Source organism: Geotrypetes seraphini, chromosome 7 (assembly GCF_902459505.1).
Source record: "Geotrypetes seraphini chromosome 7, aGeoSer1.1, whole genome shotgun sequence".
Classification (NCBI taxonomy): domain Eukaryota; kingdom Metazoa; phylum Chordata; class Amphibia; order Gymnophiona; family Dermophiidae; genus Geotrypetes; species Geotrypetes seraphini.
In genome coordinates, this window is record NC_047090.1 from 30,779,809 (window position 1) to 30,802,220 (window position 22,412).

Sequence of the window (22,412 nt, forward strand, 5' to 3'; positions counted from 1 at the left end):
GGCCAGCCTCCTATCTTCAGGTACTCAAGATGATTTTTAACAGGTTGCAGATCAGCAATTTCATATTTGAGTTGTTTCAGTACCCTGGGATGTATACTATCCCATCCAGGTGATTTATCACTCTTTACTTGTCAGTTTGGCTTAATACAAGCGTCTTCCATGTTCACCGAGATTTCTTTCAATTCCTCCGCCTCAACACCCTTGAAAACCATTTCTGGTTCAGGTAGATTTCTTACATCTTCTGTAAAGACCGAAGCAAAGAATTCATTCAGTCTCTCCACTTTAGCCTCCCTGAGCGCACCTTTTACTCCTTGATCATTCAAAGGTCCCATGGATTCCCTCACAGGTTTTCTGCTTTTGATGTACCTAAAAAAAATTGTTATGAGTTTTTACTTCTTTGGCAAGTTGTTCTTCATATTTTTGTTTAGCTTTTTTTATCAATGCTTTGCATTTAACTTGCCAGTGCTTATGCCTCTTATTTTCTTTCCCTGGTATCCTTATTCCATTCTTTAAAGGACGTTTTCTTGGCTGTAATAGCCTCTTTCACTTTGCCTTTAAATCAGTTTGGCTTTCATTTTCTCTTCTTTCCATCTTTGTTAAATGTGGAATACATCTGGTCTACGCTTCCACAATGTATTTTTGAACAGCATCCACACCTGGTTTACACTTCTGACCTTTGCCACAGACCCTTTTAGTTTCTTTTTCCTTAGCAACAGCAGCAGATGAATCCAGAGACCAATGGGATAGCACATATCTACCAGCAGGCGGAGATAGAGAAACTGATTAACAGGTGGTCCTATTGGTTGGCACTCCTCCTGTATCTTCAGTATGCTCTATCTCCCAGCAGGTGATGGTCGCTATTCAACTAGCTCCTGAATTCTGGCTATGACTAGAAAATTATTTTCTCCTGTTGAGGTTTCTCTTCAGTGAGACAGGGATGTCCCGCTGAATGGTGCCAGCTTTAGGGGTTACACCTGGGCTCCCCCAGGTCCCTGCTTCACCCGCCCTCCATTGCTAGAGGGCCTGACTGAGTCTCGATTTTTTTTTTTTTCTTCTTTCCCTTCTCTGTTTAAAAAAAAAAAAGGGAGACCACAGTTGCTACATTCTGCCCTGTTAGTGCTGCACAACCAGCTCTTACTGGCTTCAACTGGCCCTAACAACAAGCTTATGAGTATGTATGTGTTTTTTTACTGTTGTTTGAACTTCAGGTTCTGTTTGGGAGTCTTAGTACTGTGGGTTCGGTCAACGCACATTTAAGAAATGGATATTTTATTGAGGCTAAGTTTTATGACTAGAAATCCGTTGAGGGAGCCGGGACTTTCCCACTCTTTGCATGCATGCACTTGGTTTCCTTGTTGGTTACAGCGCGGCAGTAGCAATGCGATTTCATGCTCGCACTTGTTCTCGTTGGGTTTCAGTGCAGCAGTAGTAGTTCTGTTTATTCTGAGGCTCTCTTTCATCGGTGTTTGTCGCAGCCATGTGCAGCTGATTGTGCAGGTGCCTGTTTATAGCAGCGCGCATGAGATGGGACATGTTTTTTCCGGCGTTGTGGGAAGCACCGCACCGTTATTCTAGTTATTCCCTGAGTCTGATTTTCTTTCTATGCGGGCCGCAGCAAGGTAAATTTTGCGGGGCTTGAATCAGACTATGTTTCTAGGAGCGTTGATGCAGCGGCCACGTGTCGGCGAGAATCAGGCGCGCGCTTGGGTCTCCGGCAATGGCGGGAGAGCTGCAGCGTTCTGGTAGTTTATTTCCAGCTGACTTTGGTCAGGGTATGCTGCGGCTTATTTCCTTTCCGGTTCAGACAAGTTGTACGTGTTTCACCAGCTTTGGGACAAGCTTGGGCAGATTTATGTCTGTGTTCCTGCTATATTCACTTGAAGGAAATTGTTAGTTTAATCAATATAACATAAGAAATGCCTTCACCGAATCAGACCGTAGGTCCATCTAGTCCGGCGACCCGCACACGCGGAGGCTAAGCTAGGTGCTCCCTGAGAAGACCCTGTTTTACCCGTATCCCTCAATGTGATTTGCAAGAAGGTGTGCATCCAACTTGCCCTTGAATCTCAAAATGGTGGGTTCCGTCACAACCTCCTCCGGGAAAGCATTCCAAGCTTGTTGTGTGAAACAGAACTTCCTGACATTTGTCCTGGGCCTGTTGCCCCTCAAATTTCAGTCCATGACCTCTTGTCCGAGTCACATTTGACAACGTGAATAACGGTGTTTCTTGCTCTATTTTGTCGAATGCTTTTATTATTTTAAAAGTCTCTATCATATCCCCTCGCAGTCTTCTCTTCCCCAGGGTGAACAAGCCCAGTTTTCCGAGGCGTTCTTTGTAGCTCAAGTTCTCCATACCCTTTACTAGCTTCGTGGCTCGCCTCTGCACCCTCTCCAGCAGGGTTATATCCTTTTTTAGGTAGGGAGACCAGTTTTGGATACAGTACTCCAAGTGTGGTATGACCAAGTAGAGCGGCATTATGACGTCCACCGATCTACTTGTGATTCCCTTCTTTATCATGCCCAACATCCTGTTTGCTTTCTTTGCCGCCGCTGCGCATTGAGCAGACGGCTTCAGGGTCCTGTCTATCAGTACTCCCAGGTCCCTTTCTTGTTCGCTCTTGCCCAATGTCACACCTAACATTTTATATTCATGTTCCTTATTTTTCCTGCCCAGGTGCATCGCATTTTTCTATATTAAACTTCATCTGCCACTTTTCCGCCCACTTCTCTAGCTGGTTCAAATCTCTCTGGAGTTCTTTGTTGTCCATGTGTGACCCAACTGTCCAACATAGTTTAGTGTCATCTGCAAACTTGATTATATTACTTGTTGTTTCCTCTTCCAGGTCATTTATGAAGATATTGAATAAGATGGGCCCAAGAACCTAGCCCTAGGGCACACCGCTTGTCACCTTTTCCCAGTCCGAGAACTTCCCATTTATGCTTACCCTCTGCAATCTGTTCTCCAGCCATTTGCCTATCCATTTTAGTATATCTTCTTCTATTCCATGGCTTTGTAGTTTCCTCAGAAGCCTAGCGTGTGGAACCTTGTCGAACGCTTTCTGGAAGTCCAAGTATATTATATCCACCGGGTCTCCGCTGTCCATATGTTTGCTCACCTTCTCAAAAAAATCGGACTCTGGGGTTAGCACTAGAGAGCTGCACGGGAACGGGGACGACGGGAATCCCGCGGGACCCGCGGGCATCCCGCGGGTTCCCCCTTTGGGTCACGGGGATCCCGTGGGGACGCCCCCTAGGGTCGCAGGGATCCCGTGGGGACGCCTCCGAGGGTCGCGGGGTTCCTGCGGGGCTGGATGTACTCAGTCGCGCGGCTCTTCTCCCTACCTTCTCTGCTTGCAGCACAGAGCTGAACGGAAGTCTTCCCGACGTCAGCGCTGACGTTTGGCTCTGTGCTGCAGGCAGTGCAGGTAAGGAGGAGAGTAGCCTCGCGGTTCGAGTGGCTACCAAGGGAGGGGGCGGTCCGCCCCACCACACCCCGCCCCGGTTGCAGCACAGCCGGCCAGGTCCCCTTACTTTTGTGGCACTTCCCCGACCGACCGACAACAGCCCCGGTCCGACAATCCTCCCTGCCCTGTACCCGCGAATCTAAATTATCTTCTTACAGCAGCTGTAATAAGGTAATTTAGATTCGCAGTTAAGGGCAGGGAGGTTTGTCGGACTGGGGCTGTTGTCAGTCGGTCGGGGAAGTGCCACAAAAGTAAGGGGACCTGGCCGGCTGTGCTGCACCCGGGGCGGTAGAGAAGGAGTGGGGAGAAGGACGCTGAAAGGCCGTGGGGAAGACGGGAGGAGGGGGGGAAGGACTCTGAAAGCACATGGGGAATACAAAGGGGTGGAGAAGGACGCTGAAAGGCCATGGGAAGGGCGGGGGGGAGAAGGACTCTGAAAGCACTTGTGGAAGACAGAGGGGGGAGAAGGATGCTGAAAGCACATGGGGAAGACAAAGGGGTGGAGAAGGACGCTGAAAGGACATGGGGAAGACAAAGGGGTGGAGAAGGATGCTGAAAGGCCATGGGAAGGGCGGGGGGGGGGAATCTGAAAGCACTTGTGGAAGACAAAGGGGTGGAGAAGGATGCTGAAAGCACATGGGGAAGACAAAGGGGTGGAGAAGGATGCTGAAAGCACATGGGGAAGACAAAGAAACATAGAAACATAGAAATAGACGGCAGATAAGGGCCCACGGCCCATCTAGTCTGCCCACCTTAATGTCCTTCCCCTACCTTTGCCCTGTGAATAGATCCCATGTGCCGATCCCATTTGGCCTTAAAATCAGGCACGCTGCTGGCCTCAATCACCTGTAGTGGAAGACTATTCCAGCGATCAACCACTCTTTCAGTGAAAAATAATTTCCTGGTGTCACCTCGTAGTTTCCCGCCCCTGATTTTCAACGGATGCCCTCTTGTTGTCGTGGGACCCTTGAAAAAGAAGATATCTTCCTCCGCCTCGATGCGGCCCGTAAGATACTTGAACGTCTCGATCATGTCCCCCCTCTCTCTGCGCTCCTCGAGCGAGTATAGCTGTAATTTGTCAAGCCGTTTTTCGTATGGTAGATCCTTGAGTCCCGAGACCATCCGGGTGGCCATTCTTTGCACCGACTCCAGTCTCAGCACATCCTTGCGATAATGCGGCCTCCAGAATTGCACACAGTATTCCAGGTGGGGCCTCACCATGGATCTATACAATGGCATAATGACTTCCGCCTTACGACTGACGAAACCCCTTCGTATGCAGCCCATGATTTGTCTTGCCTTGGACGAAGCCTGCTCCACTTGATTGGCAGACTTCATGTCCTCACTGACGATTACCCCCAAGTCTCATTCTGCTACCGTTTTTGCTAGGATCTCGCCATTAAGGGTATAAGACTTGCATGGATTCTGGCTGCCCAGGTGCATAACTTTGCATTTTTTGGCATTAAAGTTGAGTTGCCATGTCCTAGACCATCGCTCCAGTAGGAGTAGGTCGTGCATCATGTTGTCGGGCACTGAATCTTCGTCTGTTGTGCATTTGCCCACTACATTACTCAGTTTGGCGTCATCGGCGAATAATGTTATTTTACCTCGAAGCCCTTCTGCCAAGTCTCTTATAAAGATGTTGAATAGGATTGGGCCCAAGACTGAGCCCTGTGGTACTCCACTAATCACCTCTGTCATTTCGGAGGGGGTGCCGTTCACCACCACCCTTTGGAGCCTACCTCCAAGCCAGCTCCCAACCCATTTCGTCAATGTGTCACCTAATCCTATAGAACTCATCTTGCTCAGTAACCTGCGGTGTGGTACGCTATCGAATGCTTTGCTAAAGTCCAGGTACACGATGTCCAGGGACTCCCCAATATCCAGCTTCCCCGTTACCCAGTCAAAGAAGCTGATCAGGTTGGATTGGCAGGATCTCCCCTTAGTAAATCCATGTTGTCGGGGATCCCGTAGATTCTCCTCATCCAGGATCTTATCTAATTGGTGTTTGATTAGAGTTTCCATTAGTTTGCTCACTATCGATGTTAGACTCACTGGTCTGTAGTTTGCTGTCTCCATCTTTGAGCCTTTCTTGTGGAGTGGAATGACGTTAGCCGTCCTCCAGTCCAACGGGACGCTGCTTGTACTAAGGGAGAGGTTGAAGAGCGCGGACAGTGGCTCCGCCAAGACATCACTCAGCTCCCTAAGCACCCTGGGGTGCAGGTTGTCCGGCCCCATTGCCTTGCTAACCTTGAGCCTTGACAGCTCACCGTAGACACTGCTGGGCGTAAACTCAAAGTTACTAAACGGGTCAACTGAGCCAACCCTTGTCTGTAGCTGAGGGCCGAGCCCTGGCGCTTCTCGGGTGAAGACTGAGCAGAAGTATTCATTTAATAGTTGGGCTTTTTCCGAATCCTTTTCCACATAGTCTCCGTCTGGTTTCCTAAGACGTACAATCCCGCCTGAGTTTTTTCTTCTATCACTGATATACCTGAAGAAGGATTTATCTCCCTTCTGGATGTTCTTTGCTAGAGACTCCTCCATGAGGAATTTAGCCTCCCTGACTGCTGTTTTGACGGCTTTTGATTTGGCCAGGTAGTCTGCTCTAGAGTCCTGCTTCCCTGATTGTTTGTAAGAGATGAATGCTTTTTTCTTCTCCTTGATCAGGTCTGAGATCTCCGCAGTAAACCACTGTGGCTTATTGTTCCTTCGCCATTTACTTACTGATTTTACATAGCGGTTTGTTGCTTCTTGTATGGTTGCTTTCAAAGTCGACCACATGTCTTCCACGTTATCGGTTTCTTCTTGGCTTTGTAGCGCCTGGTGAACGAAGTCTCCCATTTCTTTGAAATTTGTGTCCTTGAATTTGAGGACTTTGGTTAGTGTAGTAGATTTAGTGAAACCTTTCCTGATATTGAACCATACCATGTTGTGGTCACTGGAGGCCAATGTGTCGCCCACCGAGACCTCTGTGACACTTTCTCCATTGGTAAGTATCAGGTCCAGTATTGCCTGATCCCTTGTCGGTTCCAACACCAGTTGCCTGAGGCTTGCTCCTTTCATAGAGTTTAATAGCCTCCTGCTGCTGCCGGAAGCAGAGGTAAGTGTAATCCAATCCACATCAGGCATGTTGAAGTCACCTAGCAATACTGTGTCCCCACGCAAAGTGATATTTTCTATATCTTCGATTATTTCCATATCCAGGTCATCCTGTTGTCTTGGGGGTCTGTAAATTACGCCAAGATACAAGCATTTGTCCTTCCCTCTGGCCAAATTAACTCAAAGGGATTCCCCAGTATACTGGACGCTGAAAGGACATGGGGAAGACGGGGGGGGGGTGGAGAAGGACGCTGAAAGGCCATGGGGAAGACAGAGAGGGAGAAGGACGCTGAAAGGACATGGGGAAGCAGAGGGGGGAGAAGGACACTGAAAGCACATGTGGAAGACAGAGGGGGGAGAAGGACGCTGACAGGACATGGGGAAGATGGGGGGAGAAGGACGCTGAAAGGAAATGGGAAGAGAGAGTAGGGAGAAGACGCTGGCAGGGAAGAAGACAGATGCCAGACTATGGGGGGAGCGGAGAGAAGAAGATGGGTGCCAGACCAATTTGGAAGGGGGAAGAAAGGGAGAGGCACAGTAACAGAGCAAATGGAAGATGCAGAAGGAAGAGAGACAGTGGATGGAAGGAATTGAATGAGAACATGAGGAAAGCAGAAACCAGGCAACAAAGGTAGGAAAAGAATTATATTTCTTTTTTTTAATTTTGCTTCAGGATAAAGTAGTATATTAGTTGTGTTGATAAAAATTTATAAACATTAGAGGCTCTGGTAGAAACCCATTTGCAAAGTATGTATTCTTCCCAATTAATATTTTCAAATTAATAAAGTCTTTTTGCTTATTTGTAAATGGGTTTCTACCAGAGCCTTTAATTCAGTAGCATAATTAAATGAAATAACTATTTCTGAAGTTTATATGGACGGGCGGGGACGGAGGGGATTTCTCGCGGGGACGGGTGGGGACGGAGGGGATTCCTCGCGGGGACGGGTGGGGACGGAGGGATTCCTCACGGGGACGGGTGGGGACGGGTGGGATTCCTCACGGGGACGGGTGGGACTTTGGCGGGGACGGGTGGGATTTCTGTCCCCGCGCAACTCTCTAGTTAGCACTCAAGGGGATTACCAGAGAGACTCTGACCTGTGCTAGGTCACCCAGTCTCGGTTTGTCTCCAGACTGGGTCGACATACGGCAAATCACGGCACAGCGAGATCATCAGTAAGATAGTGCCCTGTATTTCACACGGGTATCTCATTGTCTCTCTTGGGGTCCCTGCAGATTGAGCCTTTGTCTGTTGGTATCTGGCCTTCTTATTTGGGCCTCTGTGGTGCGCTGCATGTGTCTAGTAGTGGCATAGGATATATATGCCTAAAGGTAGTACAAAGAGTTTCCAAATTCGGGCTGCCTCTATAGGCATAATGACATTTTGCATCTTCCTGCGGCCAGGACTCTCTTTCTCTATTTCTGAGGGGGCTTGGACTTCAGATTTCCATGCTTATCACGCTGGTTTCTCCTGTCACCATTTTCTTATGGCACATGCTAGATGGACCCCCAGTCCAGACAGGAAGGGCTGTACAGCTCCTTCTAACCAGGAGCCAGTTACCTCTATAATAAAACCCTAAGCGCACATGCGCACTTAGGGTTTTGTGATCACTGCTGCCGTGCTGTGTCCCTCCGTGCCGAATTCCATTTTTGAACATGGAGGCAGGGAACACGCCGGTGACTCTCCCCTCTTGCCATCACTCACCAACTGCTGGCCGACGCCGCTGCTCCTCTTCAAAGCAGCATGCTGAGGTTCGCGGCCGGCTGTAGCAAACCTCGCAGGCCGCTCTGCACCTCAGTAGCACGTTTCCTCTGACGTGCGTGATCGCGTCAGAGGGAACGTGCTACCGATGTGCAGAGTGGCCTGCGAGGTTCGCTACAGCCGGCTGGGATCCTCAGCAGGCTGCATTAAAGAAGAGGAGGGCAGATGCAAACGACAAGGAAGCTGCATGCTGGACAGGGTGAGCAGGGAAGAGGGACAGGGGGAGCAGGGAAGGGGTGCTGCTGGACAGGGGGAGCAGGGAAGGGGTGCTGCTGGACAGGGGAAGCAGGGAAGGGGTGCTGTTGGATACAGAGGAGGTAAAAGAAAAGGAGAAGGGCTACTGCTGGACAGGGGGAGCAGGCAAGGGGTGGTGGTGGACAGCCGAGGAAAGAGAGAGACAGAAAGAAAGACAGACAAAGCGGCCAAGGAGAGAGAGAGAGAAAGACACAGACACACATCTATTCTAGCACCCGTTAATGTAACAGGCTTAAAGACTAGTATTCCAGGTAAGTTAATATGTCTGATCCTTCTAGCCCAGGATGTGTATGTGTATGTTATTTGCCAGATCTTCAATATATAATTTTGTAGTATATCTCTTCTGCAATCTCCGAAGGGCTTCAAGGTCACCTCAAAGCTGTTCTGTCTTGTCTGTCCTGGTTTCCATGGTGGCCAGTCACTGCGAACTGGGTAATTGCTGTCACTTAGTTTTAATCTCACTTGAAGTTTTGGAGATTTGTGTGAAGTAACTCAAGCAATCTTTCACATTCTAAAATAAACATAACCAAGCTGAATATAAAAAAAAAGTATATAACCACCAAAAGATATTCAAAACATCAAAATACCAGAGAATGTAGGAACAGATATATTTTTCACAATAAGAGAAATTTAAAAAACTGGAGGAAAGACCTCGGTATTTCCAGGGAAATTCTGCCTTGATGGCTGGTCCAGGATTGTATGGCATTTTTTTAGGTGACATTTTTTTTTCAGTTGTGTGGGGGTTCATGCTTAGAAGGTTTTCTGGCTGAAGAGAGCATGAAAGAGCCTTCGTTTTTGTTTCATTTGCTTTCTAGATAACTACAGGTTGGAATTTGGAAATACTGGAAGGTATCTCATGAGGAGTTGTTTCAGGTTGCCAGTTCCTTTGCTCCCCAGCTTCCTCAGCTTGATTCTTTTCACTGGATTTCCCCCATGCCAAATTTGCTCTTCTTCATCTATTAACATAGTAACATAGTAGATGACAGTAGATAAAAGACCTGAATGCGCCATCTAGTTTGCCTAATGATTAAATCAATGAATGATACATATTTTCAGTTATATTTGCCCCCTAGCATTCTTCATATTTGCATTTTCCATTGGGTTGGAAGAATAAAAATTTCCTCAAACCCTTCAACTCTGTAAATCTCTTACTACAAAGAGTGCAAGCTTATGTAACAGAAAGCCCATCTGTTACTGAAAACCTTAACATGGTTTGTCTCTCATTTTTTAAAAACTTTATTTGATTTTGCTCCTCATGGAATATGTACAATCCAGTGATTGATATATATATATATATATATTTTTTTTTTTTTTTTTTAATGACTTTAGTAATGCTTTTTCCTGTAGTGCTACTAGATTATTTCTAATGTATTTATTTATTCAATTTTCTATACCGTATTCCCAGGAGAGCTCAGAACGGTTTACATGAGTTTATTCAGGTACTCAAGCATTTTTCCCTGTCTATCCTGGTGGGCTCACAATCTATCTAGTGTACCTGGAGCAATGGAGGGATTAAGTGACTTGCCCAGTGTCACAAGGTACAGCATGGGTTTGAACCCACAACCCCAGGGTGCTGAGGCTGTAGCTTTAACCACTGCGCCACACTGGTTGGTGTTAATATTTTACTATTACGCTAGGGGGAATAGCCTAGTGGTTAGCCTCGGCACCTTGAAGTTGTGGGTTCAAGCCCAGCACTATACCTTGTGACCCTGGGCAAGTCACTTACCCCCCCCCTTCCTTTTACCAAGCCACGGTAGAGGTTTCTACCGTGGCCTGGAGCATTTAGTGCTTCGGGCTGCGATAGGAACCTCTACCATGGCTTAATAAAAGAGGGCCTTAATCCTCCGTTACCCCAGCTATGTTAGGTGGATTGTGAATTTGCCGGGAAAAATTCTTGCGTACCTGAATATAAAACTGCTTAGACAACCTCCATTGATAGGCGGTATATAAATAATAATAAACTTGAAATTTAGTATTAATTCATATAACTTTATCTTGTGAAAAACTGAACAAACCTCAGTCCTTGGTTCCAGCTGGTATATCGTAAATCATTCTTGAAATTAGACAAATTTTGAATTAAGTAAGCCTGGCTAAAATTCTATTTCTTGGGTTTTGCATTAATATTTTTGTGAGTTCAAAAATAATAGTAACCTACATTCAGCTTAATTTGTAGGAACAGCCTAAAATAAAATGCTGGCCTGCAAGTATCGCTAACTAAGAAGGACCAGAAAAAAAGTCAAATGTTGCTAATATTATTTAAGATCACTGGGAGCTGCTGGGAGACATGTTTGGTTGGTTGTTTTTTAAATACAAAACTTGCTACATACTGCACATGAGGTAAATAAAGCTTGTTGACTGCACCATTTCCTTTTTGTTCATAAAGTTTTGTGTAGAAAGTTTTTAGAAGTGTAGCTGTGTGCCATACTGTAAAGAAGCTGTTGATGAAGAAAATACAATTCTAGCTGAAAGGCTTTCATTTTTCTTTTTTCAGACTCCAGGGAGAGTTGGTTCCCAGAGTTCCGATTCTGATACTCCTGCATCTTCAGGAAATGCATTGAATGTGAGCAATGAAGGATCTTCAGAGGTAATTGACTAAATTTCTTTTTTTAAACTAAGGTAGTTCATTTGATCCGGGAAAATGTATTTTAACATGTGAGACTTTGCAACAAACCAGAGTATATCAATAGTGAGTTCTGTTGAATATTGTACTTTTCCTTGTTTCTTCTTGAAACAAGTATGTGTCTTTAATTTTGTGGAGACAGAACAATTTACTTTGAGGAGTAGGAGTAGTGACAGTTTGTCACAATCCCTGTGGGAAACCATCCTCATGTCATTCTTTAAGGAGAGAATCCAAGAGTATGAATGGGCACAACTACTGACCCTGAAGCCTTGCGTTGAAGAATGCTGGTGTAGAAGGCCTGAGGTTGAGATAGACGCTAAAGAATGCCATGGGATGATTTACCGTGGTTATCCGCGGGGACAGTGACAAAATCTGTTACTGTGTTATTCTCTAGGAGTCTATGATGTATACTGGTACTTGAGAATTATGCATTTGTCTTTATAGTGTGTAGCAAATGCCAGTTTTGGTCTTCTGTTGCAAAAGAATGGTACAGCGAGCCTTCCTTCGGCTGAAAACTAAAGTTACTTGGTCTTTTTTTTTTTCTTTGCTAGCTTGAGCAATAAATGATAGAACACCCTCTAGGACTCATATCATCCTAGTGTCAAAAGTGAATAACTAATATGTTGTTGCATTACATATGCCAACTAAATGAATGTATAGTCCAAACAGATTATTGTTTCACAGGGTTTCATCTGTCCTCTCTGTATGAACATTTATTTGAGTGCCACTGAGCTGGCTGATCACTACCAGAATCAGCATGCTGAGCCAAAGAGCAGTCCCATTGACTTGCCTGCTGCCACTGTGGGTTTTGTATGTCTTTGTTTTGGTGATTGGGAATTGGGTTGAATAAATGGTACAATTTATATAAATATCTTCCAGATTGCTTTGGTGTCTTTTTGCTCTATGCTGAATCTCTGCTGTGAGGAAATGTGGGTTGTAATCATGTGCATGCTTTAAAAATAGTAAATTCCTGGAAAGGCAAATATACTTTGGATGTACTCTTCTATATGGTTTACAGGTATCTATCCTGTGGGATGACTAAGAAGGTCAAGCATTTGCTTTTAATATTCTGGCTGAAATATTGCATGCTTCTTAGGTGGATTTTTAATGTCTTGTGTTAAGGAAATATCTTGAAAGACCATTTTATCTTTTTCTTTGTTATTAAACATCAAATTATATAATTTGCTCTACTGACTTTACTTTTGAATATTTGTTTTTATTGCCTTCACAATAGAAGTTTGTATACAATTTGCATAAACCATTAATTTAGGAGGACATGTGCAACATTATACCAAATGTTTCATTTATTTTTTAAGTAGAAAACTCCTAAGTTAAGCTGTAGACTAAAATTACCTTAGAACAAACATTTTGACCCCACAGATTGCATTCAGAAAACTTGAATGAGTAATCTGCTTTTCAGTCATCTTATCCCATATCCTATTTCCCAATAGGCCTGAAACAGGGATTCCCAACATTCTAGTGTGTGGGGCCCTTTTACAATATCCAAAATTCTTGGAGTAACCTTAGATAATTACTTATCGTTTCATTCTCAGATTTCTAGAGTTGTCTCCTCTTCATTTTGAAAACTTTGTCAGCTTCATTCCGTTAGGTCATTTTTAAATCATAATTCACTCTGGATTCTCTTACACTTTTTGTTTGTTTTTTTCTAAACTTGATTATTGTAATTCTTTTCTAATTGGTCTTCCTCAATATCAACTTTGTCGACTTCAGCTTGTGCAAAATACTGTACAGTGTTCCCCCAGTCGTTCACGATTGGCGGTCCCGGTCATTCGCGTTATTTTCCGACTGCGAACCGCCGACAAGGAGAGGGCAGCGGGAGAGGCAGGAGAGAGCATCTGGTGCACCGGCGAGTGCAGGAAATCACTTGCTGTATGCTTCGACCGCCTCTTCCTGCACTAAGTTGGGCCTTATCCAATCAGGAGCTGCTTTGACACTGTATTTGCGGTTTTTCAAGATTCGCAGGGGTTCCTGGAACGGAACCCCCGCGAATATCAGGGGAGTACTGTACTCTGTTTGCTCTTCCTTCGATCTAATTACAATCATACTCCCTTACTTAAATCAGAACATACGCTTCCAATTGCTTATAGAGTACTCTTTAAGTATAATGTACTTATTTTTCAGATTCAGTCTTCAGGTCTTCCCTCATTCTTGGTTAGTTATCTGATTCTCTACTTACCTCAAAGAAATCTTCATTCCTCTCATCAAAATTTGCTGACTGCCATCTTTTAGGCAAATGTTTTTGGATGTTAATAGTTTCTTGGTAAAGGCCCCTACTTTGTGGAACTCTCTTCCTTTATCCTTGATGGCAGAAAAATCTTTAAAAACATAGTCTCAATTAAGTCTTATTTAAAATGGCATTTGATACAACTCTTATAATTTTTCATATTTTAGATCTTCTTCTCCCTTCACATTTTAATGTTTAACCCTACAAATTAGTGCTGCCAGATTCAGGAAAAAAATTTGATTCGATTCAGCCTATTGAATCGATTATTCGATTCGATTTTGCTGCCGAATTGGGTGTGTTTTTTTTTTTTTTTTTTTTCAAACAACCTGGTGGGTTTATTTTACAGCCTCTTCACCCCTTTTATGGCCTCTAACCAGTAAAGTGTAGCAAACTCAATACTAAAATCAATGGCCAGCATTAAATGATATGAAATATGAGATAAATCCATATGTTAAAAAATATGTAAATACATAATTGAAAAACACAAATGTACATGGTGTTAAAAAGGAATCTGAAGTGTATATAACATAAGACCAGATGAAATGTCCATGCAGTCTATGGAAAACATAATATTAAACGACCAGACAGAGTGGAAACCAGCAGATGAACGAGCCTTAAAACAAACTGTAAAGACAAACATTGTGAGAAATGGAATAAATGAACCAGCAGAGCACAACAGAGTAACTTGTACAATTATACGTTAAGCGGAAGGAAAGCTAAACGGACCAAATGAAGCAGTGAGTATAATGAAAGAAAGATGGTGCCATAGTGAGAACGGAGCCAAAAACAAAACCTAAAAAACAAAACTCGACCATTGGGGAAAAACAAACCAGACAGGACAATGAGTTGGACTGATTAGAAAATGGTGCCGGTACTGGAACAGATAAAGAAGCCCAAGGTAAACCAGAGAAGTTAAAACTATATGCGGGACATCACAGAAAATATAAAAACCTCAGATGAAAAACACTGTTTAATGAGCAATAACGCTGAAAAGAAAAAAGTAAGTTAACCTAGCCAAGAAATAAAAGCTGGGAGACCGGTAGATACAGGGAAGGCATCCTTACCTTAAGCAGAACTGAACCAGCATGTTCGGCTGAGCGCTATGAAAACGAAAGTGAAAACAGCGCGAAAAAAGGAGGATTTTAAATGCTGGAACTGGCACTGGTCACTTGATCAAAAACAGGTTGACATATTAGCTAAAGGTAATACAGGAAGGCTAGGGGGGAAGCCGGAGGATGCTGCAAAGGCCTATGCAGCACTTCCCGACTGACCCTCGCCCCCTAAAGCAGGAGCGGCAGCAGAAGTGGACAGCCAGCAAGAGGCAGCGCTGCCGCTCCTGATTTAGGAAGGCACGGAGGGAAGGGTCAGTCATCGAATCGGGAGGTTGTTTTTTTTTGGGGTTGTTTTTTTTTTTTTTTTTAAATTGAACCGATTCGAATTGATTCACCTGAATCGAATCGTGAATCAGGCAGCACTACTACAAATATTGTTAACCTTCCCTTTCCTTTTTTTCTTTTTACTCCATTTGTATCAGTTTTTGTCTTGGTTGATTTACCCTGTCTATCCTTATTGATTTTTGAAATGTTGCCTTTGTTTTTATTATTGTAAACCACTATGGCTTAACTTTTTTGTTACTTTATTTGATACACCGCAATTATTAACTATAACAAGTGTTTTGAGACCCTGGTTCATGACCCATTAGCGCCCATTAGTTTTGCTCCCCCTCTGTCTCCTCTCCTCTCAAACTCTTGCCAAGCTTTCTCACTGTGTTCTCTCTCTTGTGTCAGCCAATCTATTTTCTACCAGTCTTTCTCCTCCTCATTCTCTTCCCATCAGCTGCTATCCATTGAGTTTTCTCTCACATCTAGCCTGTTCTTGGTTTATATCACCTCCTAGCTCTTTTCCACAAGTATTTCTCCCTACTCCTGCTTAGCATTATCCCACTAGTTTTGTTTTGGTTTTCTATTGGCCATCCTCAGTCATTCTCTCCCAGTTTTTTTTCTATATACCCTATCTCCTCCACTCTCTTCCTCTTCAGTCCCTTTCCAGTTTGCTACCTCAAATTTCTTCCCCCTTCAGGACCTACTCACCCATCAGTGTGTCTCCCTATCCCCATCAAATTCTCTCTCTACCTCCTATATGTCTTCAGCCCTGCTCATCTAATCTAAGCCTTAGATTTATATACCGTGTCATCTCCTGAAGTAGGGCTCGACTCGGGTTTCAATAAGCAGGGAATTAGTTTAACAAACATGTGAATTACTAAACAAAAGACAAATTAACACTCCTTAGTACCATTTCCCCAAAACTGTTGAAATAGCATTGTTTTCATCGATTTATGAAAAATCTGGAGAGAAAAGAGTTCTAATATAACTAGGAATTTCATTCCAAATCACTGTAAACCTATATGAAAAGGAGTGAGAGATTACCATCAAGCTTTATCCCTTTCACTGAAGGAAATGAAAGTTTGTACTTAGAATTCCTTGAAACAACAGACCGAAAAGAATAGAGCAGGGATCTCAAAGTCCCTCCTTGAGGGCCGCAATCCAGTCGGGTTTTCAGAATTTCCCCAATGAATATGCATGAGATCTATGTGCTTGCTCTGCTTTCAATGCATATTCATTGGGGAAATCCTGAAAACCTGACTGGATTGCGGCCCTCAAGGAGGGACTTTGAGATCCCTGGAATAGAGGGACTATAGACAAATTTAGATCATGGATAATTTTGAATATCGTACAGACACATTTAAATCTAATTCTAAGATGAACAGGGAGCCATTGAGGATTTCTCAGTAATGGAAGTAAGTACTTGATCAAATTTCCTTTTTCCCAAAAATCAATTTGTCTGCCGTATTCTGAATCGATTAATTGATATTTCCTTTATTCAAGCAAATGTAAATAGAGTTGCAATAATCTAACTGAGCCAAAATAATGGCTTGAACCAATACAGCAAAATGTTGCTTAGAGCACAGTTCTTCAACCGCCGGTCCGCAGAAAATTTCTGCCGGTCCACGCAGGGCCGGTGAGATCCAGTCGGCAGTTAAATTTCCTGCCGACTGCGGTTCCTACCGACTAATGTTCCTCCCAGCCTCAGGCGATCAAGACAGGCTGCCAACGTCAGGGCTTTCCCTCTCTGAGTCTCGCCTGTTAGGAAACAGGAAGTTGAAACAAAATAGGCGGGACTCAGAGAGTGAAGGTCCCGATGTTGGCAGCCTGTCTTGATCACCGCCTCTGCCGAGTTGCTGAAGAGGGCCGCGGGGAAGTCGCGAGTAGAATGGAGAGAGCTGCAGATACAGGTGCAGGTGGAGGGAGATGGTCAGCATATGCAAGCAAGATCCTGGGGAGCCTTCACAGTGGCTGTCTCCCCTCCCACCAGCTCTCCTACTTGCCAGGGCAGTGATTTACCGGGAACTTCCTGCAGGCAAGTACTGAGAGCTGCTTGAAGGGGAGGAAGCCACTGTAGGAGGCTGGGAAGCTGCTGGATAAAGGGAGAGCTGTTACTGGACTTGAAGAGACTTAGAAGGAGAGATGCTGTTGGGAGGGGAGGAGGGAAAGGGATGGGAAGAGAGTTAATGTTGGATAGAGGGAGGAGGGAAGGGAGAAGGAGAGATGCTGCTGGAAGGGGAGGAGGGAAAGGGATGGGAAGAGAGTTAATGTTGGATAGAGGGAAGAGGGAAGGGAGAAGAAGGAGAGATGCTGCTGGGAGGGGAGGAGGGAAAGGGATGGGAAGAGAGTTAATGTTGGATAGAGGGAGGAGGGAAGGGAGAAGGGAAAAAAGGAAGGAGGGAAGGGAGAAAGAAAAAAGGAAGGAAACAGCTGGCAGGGAGATTACAGGAGGGGAAGGGGGTCAGGGTGGAATGGAGAGATCAGATGAGGGAAAGGGGAGAGAGAGGAATGAGAAAGTAGAGAGACATTGATGCTGGAAAGGGGGTCAGCAGAGAAATGAGAGAGGGATAAAGATGCTAGATCTGGTGTAGGAGAGATAAAAATGAAGAAGGCAGTGAAGCTGGAATGAATGATGTAAAAAGGAGAGAGGAGGAACAGGCTGGATGGACAGGGAAGAGGGGCATAGAAAGAAGTCAGATACATATGGAAGGGGGAGAGGGCAGACATTGGATGGAACGGGCAGATGCTGGAAGGAAAAGAGTGAAAAGAAGATGAAAGCAGAAACCAGAGACAACAAAAGGTAGAAAAAAATAATTTTATTTCTATTTTGTCATTAGAATATATCAGATTTGAAATATATATCCTGCTAGAGACATAACTGGGGACTGCAGTTTTCTGTTAGCATGATATTTCTATGTAGCATTCTATAATAACTTGGCTTGTTCAGTTTTCTTGATAGTAGAGGGGATATATGTGAAGGGGAGGGGAGACAGGGGTTTTGTTGGTCCGTGCTCTATATATTTATATTTATAAAATCACAATTGTTCAGAATATTGTTTCTTTTTATACTTTAATAAAATACGTTCAATATAAAATCATAATTGCAGCTTGTGCAGATGGGATCAGATGGTTTGCGGGGACCGAGCTCGCGGAGATGGGGCGTAAACGGGGTTTTTAAATTTTAGTCCTAGTAGTTTGCTGGTCCACAAAATAATTCTTTTATTTCTGCCGGTCCACGGGTGTAAAAAGGTTGAAGAACACTGGCTTAGAGAATAGCTGACATACCTTCCTTAACATTCGAAGACTAAAGAAACATTTTTTAAAAAGTTGATTCACCTGACTTTGAAAGGAAAGAGAAGAGTCCAACAGAATACCCAATACCCTAGTTGAAAAATCTATCTTCAAAAGATCTCCAAAACTCGAAGAAGGTAAAAGATCAATTTTTGTGCCAAACCACAATTTCATTTTTGCCACGTTGAGCTTCATTTGAACAGATGTAGCCCAGGCTTGTAATCTGGCAATACGAGAGTTAATATTAGATTCAAAGTTGATCAGCATTGGGTCTACTTCTAATTAGATGAAGATGTCGTCAGCATATGTGAATATTGTCTCGAAAGCAGTTCACTTATATTTTTGTAAGGTAGTCGTATAGATGTTAAAAATGAGAGGGGGGACAAAGGAGAGCCCTGTGGAACACCACAAACAGGTTTTCATGTTGCTGAGGTTTTACCTTCAATATTCACTTTGTATGAACGCAAAGTTAGAAATCCTACAAACCAGCTCAATACTTTTTGATGTGGGGCGTGGCTTAACACGAGCACAGAATGGATGTGTGATCGCGACGCTCCTCTCCAAATGGGCAACTGACATTAAATAAAAATATCCCAATATTATTTATTTCAATTGAAAATACTCACAATTGAAGCAGAAACTATTGAAAATCTATATTTAACATCCTCTTGAAGAAACGAAGACAAGAACTGAGTAAGAGAAACCAAAGAGAGATTTGCCGGTTTTCTCTCCCTCATCAATGAGACGGCGAGACATTGGATTAAAGACAGAAGAAATTAAAGAGAGAAGAGTTGGCAGATTGGATATTGTCCTCCTCTGAAACTGAAAAAGTTTTAGCGCTGAAGTGAAGACATCGGGGCACTAGAGCGGAGAGGCACTGGTGACAGGAAGCTGACGGTTGTTTGAATAAAAACTTGTGCCCGCTGAGGGGGATAAATCCCGAAGTAAGAGAACAAGGGGAGTGATAAGATCGGCGAAAACTGTTACAACAGAAAATCAATTACTGAAGATAATAACTTAAATATAAATAAAAGATAATTTGAAAACATTTCCTGTCAGAAAAAAAAACGCAGAAAAGATCAGAAGCGAAGGAGAAAAGTAAGGCTACTAATTTTTACCGGTCTTTCTGTGTGGTGATATGACATGAAAGTGAGAAGAGCTGTAAAAAATTTATTAACTGACTAATATTGAAAAAGGGACGGATCCCAGTGTGAGACCGTTGTTAGCTAGATTCCTGAGCTGCGGCGGTTTGAAGCGCTGAGTCGGAGCCTGAGAGACTAATTGATTGATACTTTTATTGTTTTCCCTTGGCGCTAAATCGGCGCAGCATCAAGACAGATAACATATAAAAAGGGAAAAGAAATGTCAGCGAAAACAATCTGATGATACTGAAGGTCATAAAAGTTAAAGAAAGTGTGATTATATCATTTGCCGATTTGAAAGCGGAGAAAATGAGAGAAGGCTCTTGAAGACTTAAATTGAAGAAGAATTGCAGCTTTCTCAGAACGGTAAAATATTCAAATTTAACTGAGAGGTGTCTGACATGGAAGAGAGAGGGGCTAAGGAAAGATAAATTACTGATTCTAACGGCTTGTCTCTGCACTGATGTGGAGTTGAACTCCTAAGTGTGGCAGTTTGAAGCAGCCATTTCCAGATTAAAGCTGAAACGGAGACCTGAGTGATTAACTGATCTTATTGACTGAAGCCAATCTTCTTGTTTGCTCACTCTCAGCGTTGGATCAGCATTGAAGCAGATAACAGGAAAAAAAAAAAAAAAAAAGGATTTATTCATCAACGGAGATATTTTGATAGAGAGATTGACATCAATTGAAGACTTGAAAGAAAAGAGACAAGCGGCAAAATATTGAAACTGATACAGAGAGACAGTGAAGGCAGGCTGAAAAAAAAAAAAAAAAATTAAATTAAATTGACCAAAAGAGGAACTTTGACTGAAAGTGACTATTGTGTCTCCTAATAAATATAAAGAAAGAAGAACCAAGAAAAAGAAAACAACAACATGGCAAGTACCAGACAAAACAAAAATGAGGCTGGTACATCTGCAAAAAGACAGAAACAAGATCAAATAACACCAAGCAAGATCCCACTTCCTGTTGAAGAACCAGACATATTGAGTAAAGCAGAAGTTATGGAAGAACTAAGACAAATAAAACAAATGCTTAAGGAAACTGTAACCAATATGTCTGAAATGAAGGAAGAAATTTTAAACATTCATAGACAAATGGAAGTTAATAACAAAAGAACAACTGAATTAGAATCAAAAATGGAAGTTATAGAAAGTGAATCAAAAAGATGTAAAAATGACAGCCTGGAATTAAATAAATTAAAAGATCAACTGGAGGACTATGAGAATAGAGGAAGAAGGAAAAACATTAAACTTTTCGGAATACAAGAAAATTTAGAAGGAAAAAATACTATCCTTTTCCTTGAAAATTTAATTCCAAAAATATTACAACTGGATTTGAAACAACCACTTGAAATAGAAAGGGCGCATAGAATCCCAGTCAAAAATTTGGATAACAAAGGCAGGCCAAGACCGATAATTTTCAAAATGCTTAGATACCAACAAGCATTAGAAATATTAAATGCTGCAAAAAAAGACAAAAATCTAAATTATAAAGGATCCAGAATATGGTTTTTGCCGGACTTTGCTAAAAACACAGCAAATAAAAGAAAGAGACTATTAGACATGAGACCTCAACTAAAAGAAAAAGGTTTTAAATATGGTCTATATTATCCGGCGAAAATGAGAGTATCATCTGGAGATAAATCCATCTACTTTGAGGATCCAGAAAAACTAAAAGCTTTTCTTTCTAATCCAGAACCTATGATATTTTAACATAAAACATTAAGATGGTTTTGATGACTTTATGAAAAATTATAAAAATATGAAATATTGAAATATCTGAAGAAAAGGGGAAATATGATATAAAGAAAGCAAGAGATAAGAAAAACATTAAATAACACACTAAATATATGTTTAAGATAAATTTTATAATATAATAATAATACTAAGGAAATATAAATTAAAAATTGTTAAATGGATAATGATACATTAATGAAATGTTATGAAAAAATGATTAAAGATATTAAAAGGTTAATATAGATAGATAAAAGGGAAATTTGTTTGAATATTGAATATTGATTGCCTAGGGAGAGGAGAATGTTCGGGTTACAGTTCCAATGTGTATCCTTAAGCAGCCATTGTATGGGGTGGGAAAGGGAAGAAAAAGGAGAGTATTTACTAGAATGATTAAGGAAAAAATAAACAAGGGATTAGATACTTTAGGGGTAAATATGTATGTCGTGAAAAACATTTATTGGATTTTAAATAAGAAAGAAGAGGGGAAGAAAATTATAATGAGAAGTATTAAAATGTATAATGTCTTTTAAAATATATTCTATTAATGTCAATGGCCTGAATCATGTAATTAAAAGGAAAAAAGTATTAACATTTTTAAAAAAGCAAAATGCGGATATTTACTGTCTGCAGGAGACCCATCTTAGTATAAAAGAATCACAGAAACTATCGGGTGGGTGGGTAAAGGAATGTTTTTTTGCTCCAGCAGAGGGGAAAAAAGCAGGGGTAGCAATTCTTATAAATAAAAAATGTATGGCCAAGATTAAGGTAAAAAATTCAGATCCACATGGAAGATGGATACATATTGATATAGGTATGGGAAATGATACCCTGACGTTGTTTAATATATATGCCCCTAATTCGAATCAATCAGAATTTTTTAAAAAATTACAAAATATGTTGTTACCACTGGCTGCTTCTAATTTAGTAGTGGCTGGAGATTTTAATGCTGTAATGGATCCATTATTGGATAAAAAACCAGGTAAAAGTATAAAATCTTTAGGTTTAGATAATTTGGTTCAATCATGTGATTTGAAAGATATATGGCGTATTCTTCATTTTAATGATCAGGAATTTTCATTTTGTTCACAGGTTCATAAATCATTTTCAAGAATAGATTATATTTTTGTTTCAACAAATAAAGTGCAACAGGTGATTAAAGCTTCCATAGATCCTATTATTATTTCGGATCATGCGGGAGTATGGATAGAATTACAATTAGATCAATTAGAGAATGGTAGACCTCTTTGGAGATTTGATAATGCATTGCTTGTGGATGACAAATTTTTGGAAAATTTTAAAACACAAATTAATGATTTTTTTCAACTAAATTTAGTGAAGGACACATCTATAGAGAATGTATGGGATGCATTTAAAGCAACTATGAGGGGTAATATTATATCATATTCAGCTTTTATT

At 42.2% G+C, this 22,412-nt stretch overlaps 1 protein-coding gene across 2 annotated transcripts in view; it reads left to right on the forward strand.

Moving 5' to 3' along the window:
• Positions 1 to 22,412, forward strand: part of EEA1 (early endosome antigen 1) — a 243,198-nt gene that overhangs the window by 13,732 nt on the left and 207,054 nt on the right. Inside the window, exons 2-3 of one of the 2 annotated variants that reach the window (XM_033951558.1) lie at positions 11,069 to 11,161; positions 11,882 to 11,998. In XM_033951558.1, the coding sequence (XP_033807449.1) occupies positions 11,069 to 11,161; positions 11,882 to 11,998 (210 nt within the window). The remainder of the gene's footprint in view (positions 1 to 11,068; positions 11,162 to 11,881; positions 11,999 to 22,412) is intronic. The other variant, XM_033951559.1, reaches the window with a different exon arrangement.